This window comes from Sphaeramia orbicularis, chromosome 15 (assembly GCF_902148855.1).
Source record: "Sphaeramia orbicularis chromosome 15, fSphaOr1.1, whole genome shotgun sequence".
Taxonomy (NCBI): domain Eukaryota; kingdom Metazoa; phylum Chordata; class Actinopteri; order Kurtiformes; family Apogonidae; genus Sphaeramia; species Sphaeramia orbicularis.
The window spans coordinates 30,950,581-30,971,795 of NC_043971.1; the positions used below are offsets into that span (position 1 = coordinate 30,950,581).

The window sequence follows — 21,215 nt, forward strand, 5'->3', positions numbered from 1 at the left end:
AAATGTCAGTGGAGGAATAGCATGGTCATTGCTTTTACGATCAATAAGCAAGACAGTATAAATTGCACTGCACTTTTTACAATGACCCACAGCCAGTTTTTTCATCGGATTTGAAGGTATTATTCAACACCTAACACAGCCTATTGGAGCTGTCAGTAGATATGAACTGATGTCTCAAGCAGTACAGTGTCACCAAACATATGACTCAGAGGTAGTATATGTCTGCCATAATTTGTCAAAAATTGATCCTTAAAATATGTGCAAATTTGTTTCTGATTTTGTGTGTTTATTTAACACTAATATCAACTAATCACCAGCTTCAACAATGAAGTTTTGGTTGCCTCTCTCTGCTTTGCTTTTGGCATTATTGTGTGCTGTTGAATTTTATGGATAAAAACACTTTTTCTTTGCTTGTAACGCACAAAGACACATCTAAATGCAAATCACTATTGCAATTATAAATGATTGCACAGCAGATCCAAAATCGCAAAGGACTTGCCGATTATCTACTTATCAAGAGCTGCTTTGACAAAAATAGCAGGTTTTTGTTTTCATTGTTGTCATTTTCTTTGGTCATTTTATCTCCAGTCAAATAAAAAAAAAAGAAATCCCTGCGCAGACAGTCAACAGTTAATTACTGTTAACTTGTTAAGTACTATTTTCTTTCTTCCGCCATGGAATTTTGGGTTCTTTGCCTTACCTAATATGGAACAAAACCGATCGACTCTGATAAGCATCATCAGCTGAAACAAAGATTTAAACTTAGTGCAATAAGATTTCATCTGTTTATCTCATGTCATATCTTTGTTCTCAGATATTTTCTGTAACCGTATACTCATAACTATCTTGATTTCACATGTCAGAATGATTTATCTGTTACAGCCTGGCCTAAGTGGTATGTCAACAGATATATGCAATCATCCGGTTACTCTATTCAGAATCTGGGTTGTACTTGCATTGGTCATTCAGAAAACAGATCAGCATCATTTCCATGGTCCCTGTCCCATGGGAAAAAAATGACCCCTGTTTGAAAACTAACATTGTACAAGGTGCAGTCCCAACATTGATATATTTACAGACTCAGTAGCCATGTAGAAAAAAAAAAATACTGCCTATGTGAGGAAGCATTTATTTGTAATGTGCTGGGTTTCATTAGAAGCAAATACTGATTTCAGTAGTGGGTACCTAATCTATACTCATTTAGATGCCAAGTTTTATATTAATATATGACAGGTAATATATTAAGAATGCCACATAATAAAGCTTCATTTGAAAGTTTAACAGGAAAAGTGAAATTAGACCCATACATCTTCCTACCACTGCCCTTTCAGACGTTCACATTGATAAAGTGGTCTTCTAGCCTCCCCTACTGGACATATGATGAATAGGAATGTCAGTTGCTTTTGTGTTTCCTTTTTTCTTTGTATTTTTTTACATCTTCTGCTCTGTTTTTTCTTCTTAGAATATGCCAGGACACAACAATGAGCTCCAACAGTACAGACCCTGGACTCCTCCTGACTGCCATCACCTCAGCACCAGCGGCAGGATCCTACCCACAATCCAAGGCTCTCCACCAGGAAGGAACTGGAGGAAGCCCCTACCTGTTTTACAATGGGAATGCACTGGATGACAATTCCTCTTCTACCAGCAACCTTTTCAACTTCACCACTGAATCCCCAAATGGGAACAAAACTGCCATTCTTGACCCTTTGGGTGGCCATCATGTGTGGCAAGTTGTTCTAATCGTTTTGGTGACAGGCATGTTGTCACTTGTCACCATCATCGGCAACATTCTGGTAGTGGTTTCATTCAAGGTTAATCGCCAGCTTAAGACGGTCAATAACTATTTCCTACTGAGCTTGGCTGTAGCTGACCTCATTATCGGAGTCATATCCATGAACCTCTACACAGTTTATCTTGTGATGGGTCACTGGGTCATGGGTAACTGGGCTTGTGACCTGTGGTTGGCTATAGACTATGTGGCTAGTAATGCTTCAGTTATGAACTTACTGGTGATCAGCTTCGACCGCTATTTTTCTATAACCAGGCCTCTGACCTACCGGGCCAAACGGACCACAAAGCGAGCTGGGATAATGATCGGCTTGGCCTGGTTTGTGTCTCTTGTATTGTGGGCTCCAGCTATTTTGCTTTGGCAGTTTTTTGTGGGTAAAAGAACTGTACCTGCAAATGAGTGCTACATTCAGTTCCTCTCAGAACCCACTATAACTTTCTGCACAGCTATGGCGGCATTCTACTTGCCTGTGACAATAATGAGTGTTCTCTACTGGCGGATATACAAAGAGACCCAGAACCGTTCAAAAGAGTTGGCCGGTTTGCAGGGCTCAGGGGGTCATGGTGGGCCAGGATCAAGAAGTGGGAATGGTGGAGATGAGCGGGCCCATTTTGTCCATCAGACAGGAAGTTCACGAAGCTGCGGCAGCTACGAGCTAACCAGGTTATCCAAGAGAAAGAGCACATGTCGTGAGCTTGTTGGTCGCTTCCACTGCTGGCCTGGGGTTCGTTCTTGGAGACCTGGTAGTATGAGACAAGGAGATGGTGATGCAGACCAGAGCAGCAGCGACAGCTGGAACAACAATGATGCTGCTGTTTCAATGGACCAATCTGGCTCATCAGAGGATGAGGATTGCAGCGGGAGAGACATGATTTCCCAGAGTCATACCATTTTCTCTATTGTCCTGAGTCTGCCTGGTATTAAAGCTGCCGTCAATTCCCAACTCACCTCATGTGAGGATCTCGATGCTGTCTCAGAGGAAGATCCCCTCAGGGGGGCAGAGTATAGCCGAGACAGCCTTTCAATAGGCACAACCAATACCACAGTTGCCAGTACTCCTGATGGACCAAACAGTACAGAAAATAGCTACCACCAACGCTTCTGCTCTCGCAAGATTCAATCCATGCCTACCATCCAGGCTAACACTAACACGGGTTCTTTGGATGGTCCGCCAGCAACTACAACCACTGCCACTGACTCTACTACCACCAGCACAACCACCAAATCCCCCTCTGTCCCAATGTCCTTCAAAGAGGCTGCTCTGGCAAAGCGTTTTGCAGCCAGAGCCCGGACTCAAATCACCAAGAGGAAGCGCATGTCCCTAGTGAAGGAAAAGAAGGCAGCTCAGACTCTAAGTGCCATTTTGTTTGCTTTCATCATCACTTGGACACCATATAATATAATGGTGCTGATCAATGCCTTCTGTAAAGATTGCATCCCACAAGTACTGTGGGCAGTGGGTTACTGGCTGTGCTATGTCAACAGCACCGTCAACCCTATGTGCTACGCCTTGTGCAACAAGACTTTCCGTACGACCTTTAAGATGATACTGCTTTGCCGGTGGGATCAGAAGAAACGGAGGAAGCAGCAGTTCCAGCAGAGACAGTCAGTGGTCTTCCACAGGAGGATTCCCAGGGAGTCCACATAAGGTATAGAGATTTTGGATGGTTGATACCGGGCAACTGACAGGTCTCACATAGGACAAGGAAAAGAAAGAAACATCCTCTAGTTGTTTCTGTGGAGTTTCTTTGCTTAGAGATCTGTAATGTGTTTCACTGCTGGTATGTCAAACACAGAAATCCTATGTCTAGCAAACATATGGTGGTGTTGCAGTGTGTGTTTGTGTTGGCACATCTGACGTTGTTTAAGGTGGAACCCAGAGATAAAACCTTTCTCTCTGTCCTTAGAGAACTCTTCATCATTTCATGCAAGTATGTCTGAGAGAAATTAACTGAATGGAAAATAAATGAAAAGGGCTATTAAATGCATTGCAGGAGAGATATTAGTAATATTGATATTGAAGTGCAATTGACTCAATGGGAAAGGATATCTTTGTGATAGGGCTGGGGATTCACATTTCTTATCATTTTTCTCTGTGGGTAGCTAGATCTGTAAAGTGCACAGTGGTTTTGCATTTCAAGACAAAATGATGTATCTGTAAAATGTCACAGACAGCCAAGACAAAAAAAGTTTTGTGCTCACAGGCTTCTACATTGTATTTGATTTGATCTGCCATCCTGACTGGCATGTGTTCCTATCAGGACTTCTGTACATTGCCTTTCTACATGGTTATAGCTTTCCTGTGTCTGATGGAATATATAAAAAAAAAAAGTTCTTAAATTGCGTCCTTACTTGCAGTCAACAAAGAGCAGTTATTTTTGTGATATTCATTTTTGTTTTTCTAGATATTCCTGAGATTTTGAGCCAGTCTGAAAATGATTCTTCTGATGAACTGAGTTGTGAATATTCTGTGTGGCACCACAGTCAGTGAACTGCTGTTGTGTTCAATGTGATTGTTGTGGTTTTTATGGTGGAGACAATAAGTACATTGGTTGTGTTTTATGTACTTGAGGTTTTCTGTGAAGAGTAACGATTATATGATCACAATAATATTCTGTTTGTGTATATTTGAATATTTCTGACTTCATACACAATGGTTGATTGCACACTCAAAGATGTCCATTTATTAAGATGTGTGTTTTCATTTTACACCTTGAAATTTGTACAAAATAATTAATCTTAGGAGAAGGCCAATGCATATTTTATTCCACAGGGCAATGGGAGCCTCTAGTGGCATGGGAGGGTTACATCACTGTCAGTACTGATTATATAGTACTGCACCGTCAAAATCCAATTGAAACCAATATAAAAACAAGTGGCACCAAACACAACAAACCCCGCCCCTCACACATAGCATAGCTTATTTTGGCATCAATCCAGCTGATGTCATCATGTCTATGCGTGTGCTGATGTCAGAATATCAATTGCCTCTATATATGTGCCGAGTTTGAAGTAAATTGAACCAAAATTGATGTTTTTATGTGAAATTTTGCCCATTAGAAGTAAATGGGGAAAAAATAAGATTTTAAAAATTCATACAAAATTTTAACTTTGACCTACTTTTCCCAAAATGTAATGACATCTATTCTGGGTCACTGGCAATCTACAAACCCAAATTGGTATGAATTCAACCAATAGTTTTGCCACTAAAGTGTTAACAAACAAACAAACAGAATCAAAAACAATACCCCTTGCCTCCCCTTTGGGGGGTGGGGTAATCACAAATATAAACAACACAGTAGTTCTTTCTAGTGTATCAGTTGTCCATACTCATATTGATCCGAGACCCTTACTTCACAATTTGACATGTTATACATTCTAACCTGTTTGAACAGTATTTTTAACATTGTGCCACAAATTCAAAGAAGTTTTTGTGTCATGACTTATGTATGATTTAGTTCTTCTTCTGAAATATTAAAAGCAGTTGTTTTGTGGATAGAATTCTACCTATTGTGGTCCACATCAGGTCAGCTGACACCACATCTTATACCAATGTCAATATTAAAATGCCACAAAAGGCAAAAAAAAAAAACATATACATTTAAATTGTATTATTAAACAGGTTTTATTCATATCTTTATTAGATGACTTATGCATCAATAAAGCACCAAAAACTTTAAATATTAATTTTGTGCAAAGGTCATTAAAAACTGTATTGAAGAGTATAATGGAGGATGAATAGAGGTTTTAGGTTGAATAATAAGTCATATACAAATAAATGACTTGTGGTGTAAGAAAAAGATGTAAAATATCCTATGACCATCAATAGTGGATATTTTGTCTGCATTAAACACAGTGTGCTATAGTGTGATAGTACATTCTTCATCAAAATATAAGATTTTTGTACAAAATAATGGGAATGTAAACTATGAAAATGGCTAACACTGACATTTTTGTTACATTTTAAGTATGTCAATCATACTCATATTTTAAGTCAATAAACAAAAAACTTTTTATTGACAGAATCATTGGTTGTATGTGTCAGTAATGATTGTGTTGTCTCAGTCACGTGATATATCTCTGAGTGGTTTCACTGGGGAATAAGGTGATAAATTCAGCAACAACCTGAGCCACACTGACACAGTTACACACATTCACACCTTGTCTCTGCTGTCCAATAAATCACAGGCTGTAATACTATGGCCTCGTTGCAGTGTCAGGGCATCACTTTAAAGTCTGAGCCTTGTCCAGGGACACTTAGCGTTGACTTATGGGGGCTGAGTGACTCGGCAAGAAATGTGTAACACTAGAACCTAACAATCAAATGCTAACATTTTGCTTTCATGTGACATTACCTAGATAGTTATTCTTAAAATTTTCCTGACTGACAAATATTCTGCAAATGGAGAAAGCCAATTTGGCTTGGCTAGATTTCTTGGAAGTATAATAAAATATAGAAATAATAATTGAAACCAGAAAAATGCATTAAAAAATCAAGCAACCTATGCAAAAACGAACATAGTTACTTGGATAAAGATACTTAATATATCTATTGGATGTTGCCACAATTGTTCCTCTACTTATATGATATTATACATAGCAGTTAAACTGGTTAAACCTTGCTCGATATTACCTGGAAAGTCTTGCAAAGACAATGTTATTTATATAATGTTAAAGTCCGATTATTTTTCTAATTAAATCATGTGTGATTAGATTATTTTTATCACCCATTTCCCAGAAACGAGGGTTTTCGCAGTGTAGTTTGTGATTTCACTCAGTTATGTAACTGATTATATTATTGTCACTGTGGATTATAAACATTCTAGTGTAAGGATAAAAGTGGCACCAACCCTGATTTTACATTTATGAATATCCATAATGCCTCCAATCAAAACTAAATCCACAGCTCCATGTGATAGTAAACCATTTTAAGTGAACATCTATCTTTATTGACTGTCACATGCTTCAAAGAATCCTTTGTTCCTTTGGCAGCACGCAAAATGTCTTGGATGTGTCTAAATTTACTTTTTTGGAAGGTAAGACTATAAATCAAGTTTGATCAAGTTTACTTTTAAGAGTTATCAAGTTCTTCAATAAACCGCATAAGAAACCCTCATATTTTATTGATGGATTGATATGCAGTAATAATACCTGTTCCTTTGGGTTTCAACCAGAGTAAACTAGATTTCCTGAACCAAGCCCTCATTTGATGTCAGGATTTTATTTTCTTTCTTCACTCTGTAAGTGAATTTTCAAGAGCTTTACTTGCTTTCAGATCAGACCAATAGCATTAAGTTTTCCACTCTTAATGTGACAAAAATTTAAAAAAAAAAAAAATTCCTTTACATTTCCTGGTGTATTTTCAAGGACTAATATGTAAAACATTCTCCTGTTTGTAGTTTTAATCCAATATCTTTTACAGTTTAAATAATCCTATTTACATTTACAATGATAGAGTTGTATTTGTAGCTGTTTGCATTGAATTAGTTTTATTAACATGTTTGTTTTGAGCTCTTGCGAGGAGGACGCAGCTGAAACCCATTGGCTGATTGGTGGGACGGACTTAAAAGTGGAAGCGAGCAAGGTGCATCAGTGCAGAAGAAACACTTGTGGCTTTGTTGTTGTGTTTGAGGGTTTTATGTCATTTTCAGTGAAACATAAGTTCTAATGTACTGTCACTAAAAAAAAAAAATCTCAGATTGACTGATTTTAACAGTAACTGAATAAACACAAAGGTTGTCTTTGTTGCTCAGATCTGTATGCTCTCATGATGAAGCCTGATGAAGTTAGTGAGGGGAGTCTGAGACAGTGCTAATGGGTAATGGCTAAGGAAGAACAGACATGTGATGAGGGAAATACCAACTTCATGTGACCCATGGCTAAGGAGCAGCTCACAGATGAGACAAACACTTGTTTGTGTAGTTTCCTTCAGTCAGTACTGAACCACTGCAGAGAATCCACCCATCAGGCAAGTACACCATCATCGTTTATGAAGTTTAGTTCTCTTACACTTGTGAAATGTTACTAAAATAGTGAATATTTCAGGTTAGGTTGATGACAGTTACTGTTTCTGTTTGTTTTATTGAAAAAAGTGACTTAATTTGTATTAATTTAAGCAAGAGTAGAGTTACTGTACATTCCAGTGTGTGCTGAAGTTCTCATTTTAAGGAAGACACTTTTTTGTCAACTGTAATTCATATACAAGTAATAATGTTTTGTTAAATGTTTTCTGTTTTCTACTCGTTTCTGTTGTGACTGCCACACCCATACAGTATGTGTGCATCAGTCTGAGGGGCTGCATGACCACATGACAGGTTGAAATATTAAATAATTCAAGATTTCAACTCAATTACTGAGTTATTTTTTTAGACCTTATACAAGGGGGCTTCAAAATGTTTGTGGAAAAAGAACATAGTTTTGAAATGCTTTAACCCAAACAGCCACCCACAACTAAAACCATCTACTGATCTAAAATGTTTAATAACTTCTGAAACACTAATCCTATCAATAGATGTCAAAAACTGGTATAAAATGCAGTTTGTCATTTTTTCATAGTAATCAGATATGACTCATTTGGAAGTTCAGAGGCTCTGTAGTGAACGTGGAAACACTGTCATCTTCTATAACATTGATTCACCAGTAAAACCCATGGAGTTGATCAATGATAGTGGATGGAGACACTTGGGATTCAATTAATGATGCATTTTGCTGAAAAAAAACAACAACTTTTTTTTTCATTTGTTTCTGTTATAAAAACCATCAAGCTTAATGTTTTAAAGCTTTTATGAACATCTACATGATCAGTAAATTAAATATTGGAAAATACCTGATGTTCACTGAAAAAACACAAAATACAGAGGATTTTTGTCATAATTAATAATGATAAATCACTTAAGAAAAGTTAAATATAGAGAACAAAATATTTTGGAACTGACACATAAATTACACTGGGTCTTTATGGGTTAAATCACATGGCCCTCAGATTTACACAGATGGACTTAAATGCCGATATCAATGCAATGCAGAAGTGTATTGAACTAGATGGAGCATATATTGAAAAATAAACATAACTAACCTTTTTCCACTGACTTTTTGAACCCCTCTCGTATGTAAACAACCCCAACTGCATGTTAATAAAATAGCTTAATTGTTCACTTATGGTTAACATTTACTGCACAGATCTGCTGACAATATGTTTGTTTGTTTTTTTTTTGCCTTTGAAACTAAGCCAAAATATAAATTGCACTAATGACATTTGACTTTGTTGTCCTCCCTTCACTTCTTCCTGTCTAGATCACCACCCCTCTAGCTGAAGCTCTAGTTGCCAAGATGCAGACAATCAAAACAGTGGAAACCCAAGTGCCTTTTCTAAAAGAGAGTCTGTTCACTACCACTTTCAAAGGAAGGAGGAAGAGTAGTGTTACCAACATCCTCCGCAGACAGCAGCACTCACTGTTGAATCAACAGCAACTGCAGCAGCAGTGTATCTTAGAGCATCAGCATCCTAAACAAATACTTCCCCCTTCAAATGGACAAGGGCAGCATACTCCAGAGCATCAGCGCCTTGCTCGGTCAACCAGCAGCCCGTTATGCAAGGCAGCTGAGCGCGCAGCAGCAGATTGGGACGTGAAGGAGGAGCAAAAAGAGAGGAAGGATGAGAGAGTGAGAGAGGCTGAGCAGAAGAGGGGGGGGGGTACGAGGAGTGAATGGTAGTGAGCCCGTGGCTGTCAGTGCCAGTCTCCTCCTACTTTCATCATCAGCATCAACGACGCTGGGGGAGGCAGCATCATCCGCACATCTGCCTTTAACTGCGGTGGGTAAACAGCAGGGATTAAGCAGCTCTGAAGCAGCAAATCGAAAGCTCAGCAGAGGAGCAGCCCAGGAGGAAGCCCAGCATGCCCAGCCTCGACCCCAGCAGCATGGCCTGTTAGCCAAGGGTGTCCGCCTGCTCAGGAATATGGGAAACCAGGAGGCAAAGCAGAAGAAAGGAGGAGGAAGTGGTGGGCCAGGAGCTGGAACAACTGGAGATGTTCCCTGTGATGGTGATGCTGATGATAGAGATGTGGACAAAAAATCTAGAAAGTCATTCAGTAAGAGTAGCAAAGGAGAAAATAATGCAAAGAAGAAGACAAAGTCAGAGTCAAAGGGTTCTATGTTTTCAGGCATGAAAATCAGAAAAAGTTTATCCAAGTCTAAAGGTTTATCCAAGGATGATGTATTGGAAGATGGGAGGTCTGGGCACTTTGGCAAAGGACTCAGTTCAGGTGCAGAGGCAGGTTTGTCAGCTGATGAGATGGGCACGACATCAGACTTAGAAGGGGATCTAAACCAGTTGAACATACGCCAATCTGTGGAAGATGAGGCTGGTCGGAAGATGAGCTCTGGTTCGGACGCTGATCTTTACAGCTTCCACTCAGCAGCAGCTGAAAATGAGGACCTTCTCTCTGACATCCAACAGGCCATAAGACAACAATGTGCAGCCACTGAAGAGGCCCTGGAAATGATGACATGTCATTTAAATGAATGTTCAACCTCTGTTGGAGATAAAGCCTCTCAAAAATTCACATCTCCCCAGCTACTAAACTGGGGTAAGGAAGCTCCCTATTCCTCAACTCGTAGTCAAAGTATGGTTCAAGGTCTGAACTCTGAATATAAGAAATTAGAAAATGAAAGCAATGACACATCTTTGTCAAGAAATTCATCAGGTCCAGGGTCTCTAAGTGAGAGTGGTCCATCTTCAGCCCCAGATACGGAAAGGAGCAGTGGCAGCCTTTTCCCAAAGACCAACAGCACATACAGCTTCCCAGACACAACTGCCACCACCACCTCCTATGAGAGTGCTGAGGAGCCCCAGGATGATCTGGAAAGTCCGGTTCAGCATAGTCAAGGTAGGACCACACAGAGCAAAAGCCTGTGCGTGCCAAGCGTACACCTCGATCCTGATCCGGAAGCAGCAGGTGGGGGGACACTGTATACTCATAAAAGTGCCAGCAGCATGGATCTGTCAACGGAGAGAGGGGAGGAAGAGGAAATTAAGAAGCAGCACTTCCTGTCGCTGAAAGGAAGGAAGAGTAGTTTGTCCATTGGTCAGCTGACACCAGACTATGTTTCTCAGCCTAGACGACCATCCTCCACTTCCCCTTCTACTGTCAAACTGTACCCTCCAGTACACCCCTCCTATGTGAAGACCACCACTAGGCAGCTCACCTCTCCAGTGGACTCCCCCCTTACCAGTCCCCATGTACCCAGGAAAGCAGATGCTTCTTCTCTGGAGCCTAATGGGGGACAGTCATTCAGGAGACGCAAACAGAGGTCCTGTTCCATTGGTGGTCCCCTAAATGTGTCAGCAGACTGGGATGAACTGGAAATGAGGTCTGGTGGTGGAGTCAAAGAGCAGGATACACCAGAGAGGGGTTATGCAGTGGGGACCTACTGGACTCTGGGTTCCAGGAGAGCACAGTATGTACGCCAGGCCTCCAACACTGCAACACCCTATCTGGATGTATTCTCTGGTGAGTCACACAAAATAAATGAATCTGCTGCATCTGCCACATATGGCTCATTTTGACTACTCTAGCAAGCTAGGAATAGAGCTAGCATCATCACTGTCCGGGTGTTCGCATCAGCTATAAGTGAAGCTACTAGTGAAGCTAAGGTGGTCTGAGGCAGGACTGAGTTTCCTCATGAATGATGAATGAAGTGAATAAAACTGATATGTAGAAAGAGATGCCAGTCGATCAAAGAGGCAGCACTAACTCAGAGTATTAGAGAGGAAAGGGATTAGAATGAATGACATGCACTTCCAGAGAGAAGACATGTTACACATCACAGCCATAACAGCTACAACAAATTAATATATACATAATGGAGGAACACATACTCTGTACTATAGCTAATCAGATGTACAGTACTGTGCAAACGCCTTAGGCCACAGGTGTCAAACATGCGGTCCGGGGGCCAAAATCGTCACGCCAACGGTTCCAATCCAGCCCGTGAGATGAATCTGCAAAGTGCAAGTTAGGGCATCGAACTCAAAAATAATATCATAATAACCTATAAATAATGACAACACCATTTTTTTCTCTTTGATTTGGTGCAAAAAACATTAAATTATGAAAATGTATACATTAACAAACAGTCCTTTAACACTAAAATGTAAATAACCTGAACAAATATGAACAACCTGAAATGTCTAAAGAAAATTAAGTGGAATTTTAACAATATTCTGCCTGTTACTGAATGTTTTGTGCCTTTGTAGATCTGATCTGTAATGCATATGTATAAATGATAAGTCGAGGCATAATATTGATAAAATTGTAATCACATTTCTTAACAAATTTTATTTTTTTCAGGTTATTGACATCCTTTTTGTTCGGATAATTTGTAAATGTAAATATTGGCATAATTGAATGTTACTTTTTGCGCTAAAACAATTTGGAGTTGTCATTATTTATTGGCTCTCATGCTATTATTTTACTGGTCTGGCCCGCTTCAGATTAAATTGGGCTGAATGTGGCCCCTGGAAGAAAATGAGTTTGACACCCCTGCCTTAGGCCAACACTAGGTTTGTTGGTTTGACCAGTTATAACACACACATGCACTTCTCAGTCAACTGTAAAGTATGAACAGCAAACATGTGATGTGAACAGCTTCTGTAAACCAGTCGTAGTATTTAGTGTGATGTCTTTAACCCTTTTGTTCAGAAAATATGAGATTTCTTACATTAATATTCTGTTTTATTTCTTTCAACACGTCAGATGTTTCTAACCGTTTCTGCTTCTTTTTATCATGGGGTCAGGGGTCATACTAAAAAGTGACTTTAAGACTTTTAAACCCATTTAGTTCCATTTTTATTTTAAGGCTGTGCAAATATTCCCTGTATTTTTCTTGTATCTGAAGAAAAGAGAATGAGAAAAACATATGAATGCTCATTTCTGTCCAGCAAAAACAACAAAGCTAAAGGTGGCCTAAGACTTACACAATGCCTGATTTTTCTTAGATATAGTGAGTCACCTGCACATGTTGTAAACAAACCCAAACAATTATACACAGACAAAGGTAGTATTTTAGTTATAATTTATTTTTATTGCCAGGAATGCCTGATGTGCCTGATGTAAATTGTATTTGTTTGACTTCAAGCCCATATTCATTTGAGATCAAGCCATTACGAAATGAGATGGTAAGATGATTAGCGTAATTGCATTGTGATTTGCTGTATGTTCTAATGAACCACTGATTATCATGTAATACAAACGATCACAGCAGGAATAAAAGTGATCATATAGCTACCGTACAATAGCCACAATGAAACACTGGAGGTTCCCTATTGAAGTGTCTCCAGAACAAATGACTTCTTCTAACAAAACAATACCACTTTGTCCTCCTTTCTGTCATGGTGACTAAAGAGTTCAGCTGCGCTCTACTGTCTGCGCCTGAGCTCATAAATCAGAGAGCCAAATGACAACGCTACCACCCACCCATGGCAATGTTGTCATCCTCTGCCCCTCCTGGCTTAGACACAAAAACACACACATAGGCTACACATGCACACTGTGTACAGAACTGGATGGTAAACCCAAGTGACAGTTTATCTGGATGACATAAATAACTCCTGATTTCAGATCCTTTCACATTTCATCAGGTGACTGAACTGCAGCCAAACAATAAAGGTTCCCTTTGTCTCAAAATTCTGTTATCCTGTTACAAAAAAAAAAAAAAATCACTCAGTAAGCATTTCACATGTCACTGATCAGTCCATCCTTTCCAGGTAACAAAAGGGTGAGCGAGAAAGTTAAAGGAAAGACAAAGACAGTCTAAATTCACTGGTTAATTTCAGACTTTAAACATTATTTAAAGCTTTGAGAGAAACATGAAGCTAATTATTTGTTTTATCCAATACTTAAACCACCCTATTTCTAATTATGCCCTATTCATCAGACTGTTAAAACCTCAACCTCACTGTTTAAACAGCAGTATTTTTAGATATTCTGCCTGTATCTGCGTAATTTAGCATCTACTAATTCTCTGCAGCATCTGTGATAACTAAGGCTCTGCACAATTAACACAATCTCTGTTGCCAACTCATGTAAATGGTGTGAATAGGTCTCAAACTCGAAGGTGTTTAATTATCACATCAGGTACAGATATATTACATTCTAACTTCACCACATAGGTAAGATATTTAAAAAATGGAAAAACATCCCAGAATGACAGGCAGAGATGTGTTTTCAGATGTATCTAAACAACATACACACATGTGCATCTTCCAGAACAGTCTCGACTGCTGCTCTTTTCTGTGCTGTTTTTATCCCCTGATTTTTCCTTCTTCTTAGGTCATACTTTACTGGAGAGGTTGTGTGTTCAGCATGGAGATGGGCCCACAGAGGAGGAAGCCAAGGAACTGTGTCACCGAATGCTAGCTCTGGGTTTGCTGCAGCCCTTCAGTGACAGCAGTGGAGAGGTTCATACTGGCAGCCCTGTCTCACCAACGCCCTCTGTTTTTAATGTAAGGCCTTTGTCTATACTGCTTCTTGTTCACTTGTTTTCCAAAAGTGATGACGTGAGTTATTGCCTCAAGTTTTCTAGACAAATTATTGTTGAGGTAACATGGGGATGCGAGTAGTATTGTTGTACTGAAAAACACCTAAAGGCCCAGTGATCGTAGGATTTAACTGCAAAAATGGAATATAATATTGATTATTAGGCTCTCATTGGTTTGTATCACATGAAAATAGGAATTGCTGTGTTTTTGTTTTTTAGAATGACCCACTTTATAGCAGGTGGCATCCAGGGTACAGGTGCATTCCCATCATCCACTCTGTGCGTGTTGATCCAGAGCAATATCTACCTAAAAAAAAAAAAAACGCTGAATGGGCACAGCAAACATTGTTCATTCTATCTTTTTTTTTTTTTTTTAACCTTGGTTCAGGGAGCCTTGTGTAGGTATGGTTGGTTGCAATCCTCACCACTAGATGTCGCTAAATATAACTCAATGACCCTTAAAGATTAAAATGTTTTTAACTGCAGCTCCATGCCTCAGACTATAGCAACACAAAGATGATTCATCTTGTCACAGTGATTATCCAAAGATTAAATCTTCTGGGTAATGAAACTGATTTACATGTGTTCTGTATGACTGCATCTCACATAAATACAAGCTTCAGAACAAAACTAAAGCTTAACTGTCATCAGACCAGGCATTAATTTCTGGGAAATCTATTTGCAGTCAGCGACAGACCATATGTACAGTAAACAGTGCCTTCCAAGCTCATCCAATCTACACGTTTATATTTATTTCTGTAACGCTGTGATTCATCCCAAGAGGTTTTGTTATCCTGTGAGCAGTGGGGCATGTCGACAGCATGACCATATGAAAGTTAATTTCATGATTCCTTCATTCCAGTGATGATTCAATCATATCTAATCCCATAAGTGGGTTATTTTCCCCTATGCAGTTCACTGTAGTAATCGCAAATTATCAGTGCCATTTTGCTTTTTTTTTTTTTTGCTTTTTCAGAGCTATTATAAGGAATAATGAAATCTGTGGTGTCATATATAAGCCTATACTATAAATGTGTATATGTATAGTGGGTGAGATGTCCTGATGTGAATGTGTACAAGTATTTGTGTGAAAAAAATATAAGGGCAATATTAGCTGATGATCTTATTCACAGCATGATCATAAAATTTCATTTTCAGACTATGTTAATGAGCTGCCACATGTTTATTTTTATTTTTATTTTGCAGTGTCTGGTGACTTCTGAAAATGTAAATAGATTAATGGAGTATTTATCTCTAGCTGCACAATGCATATCCCCCTCAGATGTTGTCCTACATGCATACTGAACTACACATGTATAGGCTCCTGCAAACACGAGCGTAAACAACTCACACAGTCACTATGAGGCATGAATGCTCTGAATCTGTCCTATTTCATCTTATTCCGCTTGTATTATGATATTAACATGGAACACTTTTCTTTTTATGCATAACTCCACCGGTGGTTCACAGTTGCTTTAGTAAGGTAATAATAACGTGTGCACTGATACACAAAAGGACAGCTTGGGACACCCATACATGTTCAGGCATTTCTTCGCATGGCTGGCTTAACAGCCGCCTCTCCAGCTCTCACTCAGTCACACACAAAGGCACAAATACACACATCTGTGATTGGGTAGACCATCTGCTGACCATGTTATGTAACAACTCCACGTGCCTCAGGCTCAGGCTGCTCTTCCCCTGAAAAAAGCTCACCCTGCCTAGATTGGACAGATACTCACAGTTTGCTTTTTTCCTTTTTTTTTTTAAACCCCTGCTCTCTGCTTACTTCAGTCTGGGGCTTGGCCCGAAGTCCTGTATTATTCAGCTCGGCCGAGAATAACCTTTGCAGTTGCTGCTGAAAGTGCAGATCTCTTTGCTATTACTGTGTATATCACAGTTAATCTCCCAATCAAATAAATACTTTGAAACAATCATGAGCTATCTTTACAACCTTTTGACTAAAACCCCTTAATACCTCATCCTATTATCCTTTTTCCTTTTACAGTAACATTTAATCTTAAAATGAATCACTTTCTGCATCACCTCTGTTTTTTTTATTTATTTTACTTTCCTTTTATTTCCATCTTCAACTTTTCTCCCCTTTGTCCTTCACTTTACTACCTATATATGGCACGATATCCAGTTTCATTCTGTACTTTGCTGAAGTCGGCAAAGAGCTGAAGAGGCAGGTTTCTTGTTCTGCATCCCACTTGAAATTAAAGTATCACATTAAATTTGCCCAAAAGTGGGGTATAGGGTTGTTAGATATCTGATGACTCTCATGTAAAGTATTCTCTTTTTCTAAACACTAGTGTGTAGACAAATAATGAGTAGCATCACTCTGACATTTATTTTGTCTGCAGTATTGAGGTCAGGTTTCAAGGATTCAGCTTGTGTGCAGTTTATTCAGCATATTTATACTCACAAATGCACAAGTTGCACCCACGCTCAGTGTGGTGGGGAGTGTAAGAGCATGTGTTTCTTTATTACGTGGCATTAATTACTTGTGTTGCAAGAAGGTAAGCCCTCAATTACTTTGTAACACCAAGAAAAGTCCACAATGCTTTTGTGGAATACATTAATCATCTTTGCCTGGCACAAAAAAAAAACAAACAAAAAAAAACACAGCTGAAAACAGAGTTAGAGCTGCGTCCTGTAGCGTCTCCTCATTAGTGTATTTTGTGGTAGCTGACAAGAACCTCAAAATATACCTAGAAAATGTAATATGTGTATTAATTGTACAGAATTTTCTCTCTTCTTTGTACACAAAGTTTCTTCTCACGCTGTTAAATGGGGTAAATGACACTAATCTTGACCCTCTGTTCTGTCTAAACTTGTATAGGAGGAGCAGCTGTACACTTGGGCGGCTTTAGGACTTCCTGTGTCTTCTCACCTGTGGGAACTTTATGGTGGTCGAAGCACAGGGAGAGCACAGAGCTTGAGATTACCTTTGCAACAGTCAGCAAAAACTTCTGGTACATTAAACTCTCAGGTTGGTTACATCATACTTTTACTCTGCATTTATTAATAATCTCCATATGTGACTCTACCCATACATCACTCATTATAGTACAGCAAAAACAACAACTTGAGCATACATCAATCATCATACACTAAATTTAAAATGCTAAATTACAAGATTTTGTTCATTATGCTTTTTTTGTACTAGCCTTTATTAACCTACATTTTGCACAAATGTATGTTGCTCTTCATATGCATACATTTCTGAATTTTCATATTTATGAGTGAGTGAATGATGAGTTCCTCAGTTCTTTCACCTACTGATTTAGTTGTTGTACATATATTTCATCACCCATACACTTTCTCTGTTTAGTTGTATGTAAGTATAGAGGTGAATGAATAGGCTAATGCCCCTATGATCATACTATGTCTATTTGTTTTTACTCACTTCACTTTCACTTTGCTTTGTGTGTTTGCATGTTTGTTTGTTAGCAAAATAACTCAAAAAGTTATGGATAGATTTTCATGAAATTTTCAGGAAATGTTGATACTGGCACAAGGAAGAAATTATTAAATTTTGGTGGTGATCAGAAGGGCAGATCATGTCTTGGCGGAGGTCTGCACTCTCTGAGTGCTTTTCTTGTTTGGTTATTTGTTTTGATGATGCCTATGTCGTCATTATTTGTGTTTGTATTTTTCTAATTTATAGCGTATGAGTGACGTACTAATGTTGGCTGTTTTATGTCTTGTTTCTGTCTCCTGCCTAGGGACTGATGATGAAAAGTAGTTATTTTTACTAATTCTGGCATATTTACATGGGTATATTTTTTATACAGCAATGTTCATAAATGTGCATGATCCCTATTAAATAAACCAATAAAATAAAATAAATAAGTATATATTAAGGATATCCAAAACATACTAGATTCTGCTAGATCTTAGGTAAACAGAAGATTGAAAAATGGAAAAGGATGACGATAAATTAAATTTCGGACATGATATGTGTTTTGATTTACAGATTACATTTTATGAACAGCATCAAAAGCTGGCCCCAAAAGAAATAAAATTAGCCTGACATCCTGAGCTTAATCTGCTGTGATGGTAAATTTGTTTTTGTCCACCAGAGGTCAGGCTTGTCTCAAAAGACTTGTTAGCTCCTCATAGTGAAACCCCCCTACTTCCTGGAAAAATTAATAAAGTACAAAGGCCTTACTGACTGAACATTCTCTGTGAGATTCAAAGATGTGACCACAACTTGGGAATGTGTACACGCAGACATAGACCCTCCCCATGTGAGGCCCAACGAGACTCTCTGTCTCTGGGGTCAAATCTCTCGGTATCCCCTCATCCCTGATGTAACCAGTCTGGAGCCAGAGGTCTGATGGAGTCTAGACATAATGGACTTTCTTGACCCTTCTTTAGCTCAGAGTGCTGTCACAAAGCTCCCTCAGTTGTGGGTGTTTTACTGTTTGTGTTATAAAGTATAATTTACTGAATGATAATATGTTCTTTTCACCATTTATAGTACCGAACAAGATGGGCTTGAGCTCTTGCTTCTAAAACAGGGGTCATCAGCTATGTTGGTCCAAGAGCCAGAATTCCCCTAACCAGACACTGTAGGCGCCGATGTTTGGAATTAAAAAATACTTTTAGGGCTAATTAGCCTATTATTCTTATATTTTCACTTTATTATAACATTAATTTTATTTTATTATCCTTTATTTGTGTGAAACATGGGGAATAATAATAACGGGATACTTTGACCTCAGAATTTACTTCCAAAATAGAATTGAAAAAAGTAGTTCAGATTGGCATATAATAGACTATTAATCAGCTTTAACTAGTTTTGATGCTATTATGCAGCATCCTGATTGGTGAAAAGTTTTTTTTTTTTTTTTTTAACTTCTTGCTATTAAGACGCTGACAGATTGATTTCTAAGATCTGGCAGGTTGAATTTTATTTGAATATTTGGTGTTGTCAAGTAATTCCTAATGACATATTTTACGTCTCAATATGACAAAGTAGGAAAAAGTGCTGCTTGTCCTATATATTGTGAAAGTTTGGCAGAAACTACTACTTTGTGATCACTGTTTTAAAGTGAAGGAGCTCAAAGAACATGTTTATGTACTAAATGAGGCTCCACATTTAATAATTCTTGTTTTTGTTTGCCGACAGATAGAATCTAACAGGTTGAAATCAAGTCAGTCATCATCAGAGGATGAAGGCCTCATCATCCCTCAGCTGGAGAGAACCATCAATGACCTGCGGTTTAAGATTGCTGCTTTGCAAAACCAGCAGGTCTCTTTGGCGAAGGGAAGTGGAGATAATGTTGAAGCTCTGGGCATGGCCCACCACAAAGCCTCTCAGATGAGGGGCGGATGGACGGGAAAGTCAATCCAGGAGGTGTCCATCCAGACCTCACCCGTGGAGGAGGGTTTTAAGTTCGATGTGCCTTTCAGCAGAGGATCAGGCAGCGGGTCGGCCAGTGTTTCATCCTCAGGCCCCAAGTCTGTGGAGTGCTTTATCTGCACATGCCAGCAGAGGCAGCAGCAGACCAGCACTCATCCAGTTCCTCCTCCTCCACCTGGAGTGCCCCCACCACCACCACCACCGCCACCACCTTTACCAGGTGGTGCTGTCCCCCCACCACCACCTCCCCCTCCTTTACCAGGCATTGGGCCTTGTCCACCACCACCACCACCTCCCCCTCCTCCACCCCCAGGTTTTGGACCTCCACCTCCTCCTCCACCACCACCAGGTTTTGGACCACCACCCCCCACCTCCTCCACCCCTGGCATGGGCCCACCTCCACCACCTCCGCCACCCGGAATGGGCCCTCCACCACCACCACCACCCCCAGGGTTCGGCCCTCCACCACCACCAGGCCCCATGCCTTCCATGATAGTCCAGGAAGCTACCTCTGCCAAGGCTGTGATCGAGCCCCCCAGGCCAATGAAGCCCCTCTACTGGACACGCATACAGCTGCATGCTAAAAAGTAAGGATATGCTGCATAAAGTGAAGATAGATATGCATCATTTACACAAAGGTATTCTCTGAACAGTAGAGAATTGAGAGGAAGCTTGTCCTGTTAAGATAAAGATCGGCCACATACTGTGACGGCAATAGAGATGCTAACCTTGTGGAAAATGAAAGTGATGCAGTCCAGGCTTTGTGGTGAGCAGTGGATTGACTTGAACCAGGTTTTCTTTTCCTTAATAAGGCTTGGAAAATTGTAGCTGAATGAGCAGCTACAAATAGATTGCTTGATTTACTTGCAAGCGAGGAACCTGATACTGAATTCAAAATATGATTTGTTGGCTGAAGGATTTATTAAGTGTATAACTTGTGCATGTTTCTTGCATATGACGACATTTGAGTACTCATAAAACAGCACAAATCTTGAAATGTCAAAAATGTCTCTTGCGGTGAAATAATGCCATCAATTACACTATAAAAGTACACATTGTATTTTTCAAGTCATTCTTGGCAGGTTGATCTGCTACTTGTTGCATTTAAAATAACTCCTACTTCATTTTATCATTAGGCAAACTGATTCACTGGTGTGGGAAAAAATTGAGGAGCCAACTGTGGACTTTGAAGAGTTTGTAGAGCTTTTCTCTAAAAGTGCTGTAAAGGAGAAGAAAAAGCCAATTTCAGATACAATCAGCAAGTCCAAGGCAAAACAGGTATGTTGTATATGTTTATGTCCGAGTTTCTTCCTCTATATATGTCTAGGGGCCATTTTCCTAATGTGTACGTATTTCCTCTCAATTACTGAGTATGGCACTCTTCAGGGGCTGCCTCTTTGTTACTCTCACTCCTCTGATGCCACATCCCTTTCTGTTTTCCACTTCTTCTCACTGTCACTTGCCCAGTTGCTTTGAGTGACAGGAGGAATTGCTATAGCCAGACAGTTATTA

General features: G+C 39.4%; 2 protein-coding genes across 2 annotated transcripts in view; both read left to right on the forward strand.

The window, feature by feature from the left end:
* The window catches only part of chrm3a (cholinergic receptor, muscarinic 3a), a 107,210-nt gene extending 102,452 nt beyond the window's left edge, over positions 1-4,758 (forward strand). The window contains exon 3 of the mRNA XM_030155757.1: positions 1,463-4,758. Coding sequence (XP_030011617.1) covers positions 1,482-3,440 — 1,959 coding nt within the window. The 5' untranslated portion in view covers positions 1,463-1,481 and the 3' untranslated portion in view covers positions 3,441-4,758. The remainder of the gene's footprint in view (positions 1-1,462) is intronic.
* A 3,331-nt stretch (positions 4,759-8,089) lies between these two features.
* fmn2a (formin 2a) overlaps positions 8,090-21,215 on the forward strand; it is a 44,410-nt gene continuing 31,284 nt past the window's right edge. Inside the window, 7 exon segments of the mRNA XM_030155756.1 lie at positions 8,090-8,106; positions 9,086-9,487; positions 9,489-11,304; positions 14,125-14,297; positions 17,175-17,324; positions 19,470-20,290; positions 20,840-20,981. Coding sequence (XP_030011616.1) covers positions 9,122-9,487; positions 9,489-11,304; positions 14,125-14,297; positions 17,175-17,324; positions 19,470-20,290; positions 20,840-20,981 — 3,468 coding nt within the window. The 5' untranslated portion in view covers positions 8,090-8,106; positions 9,086-9,121.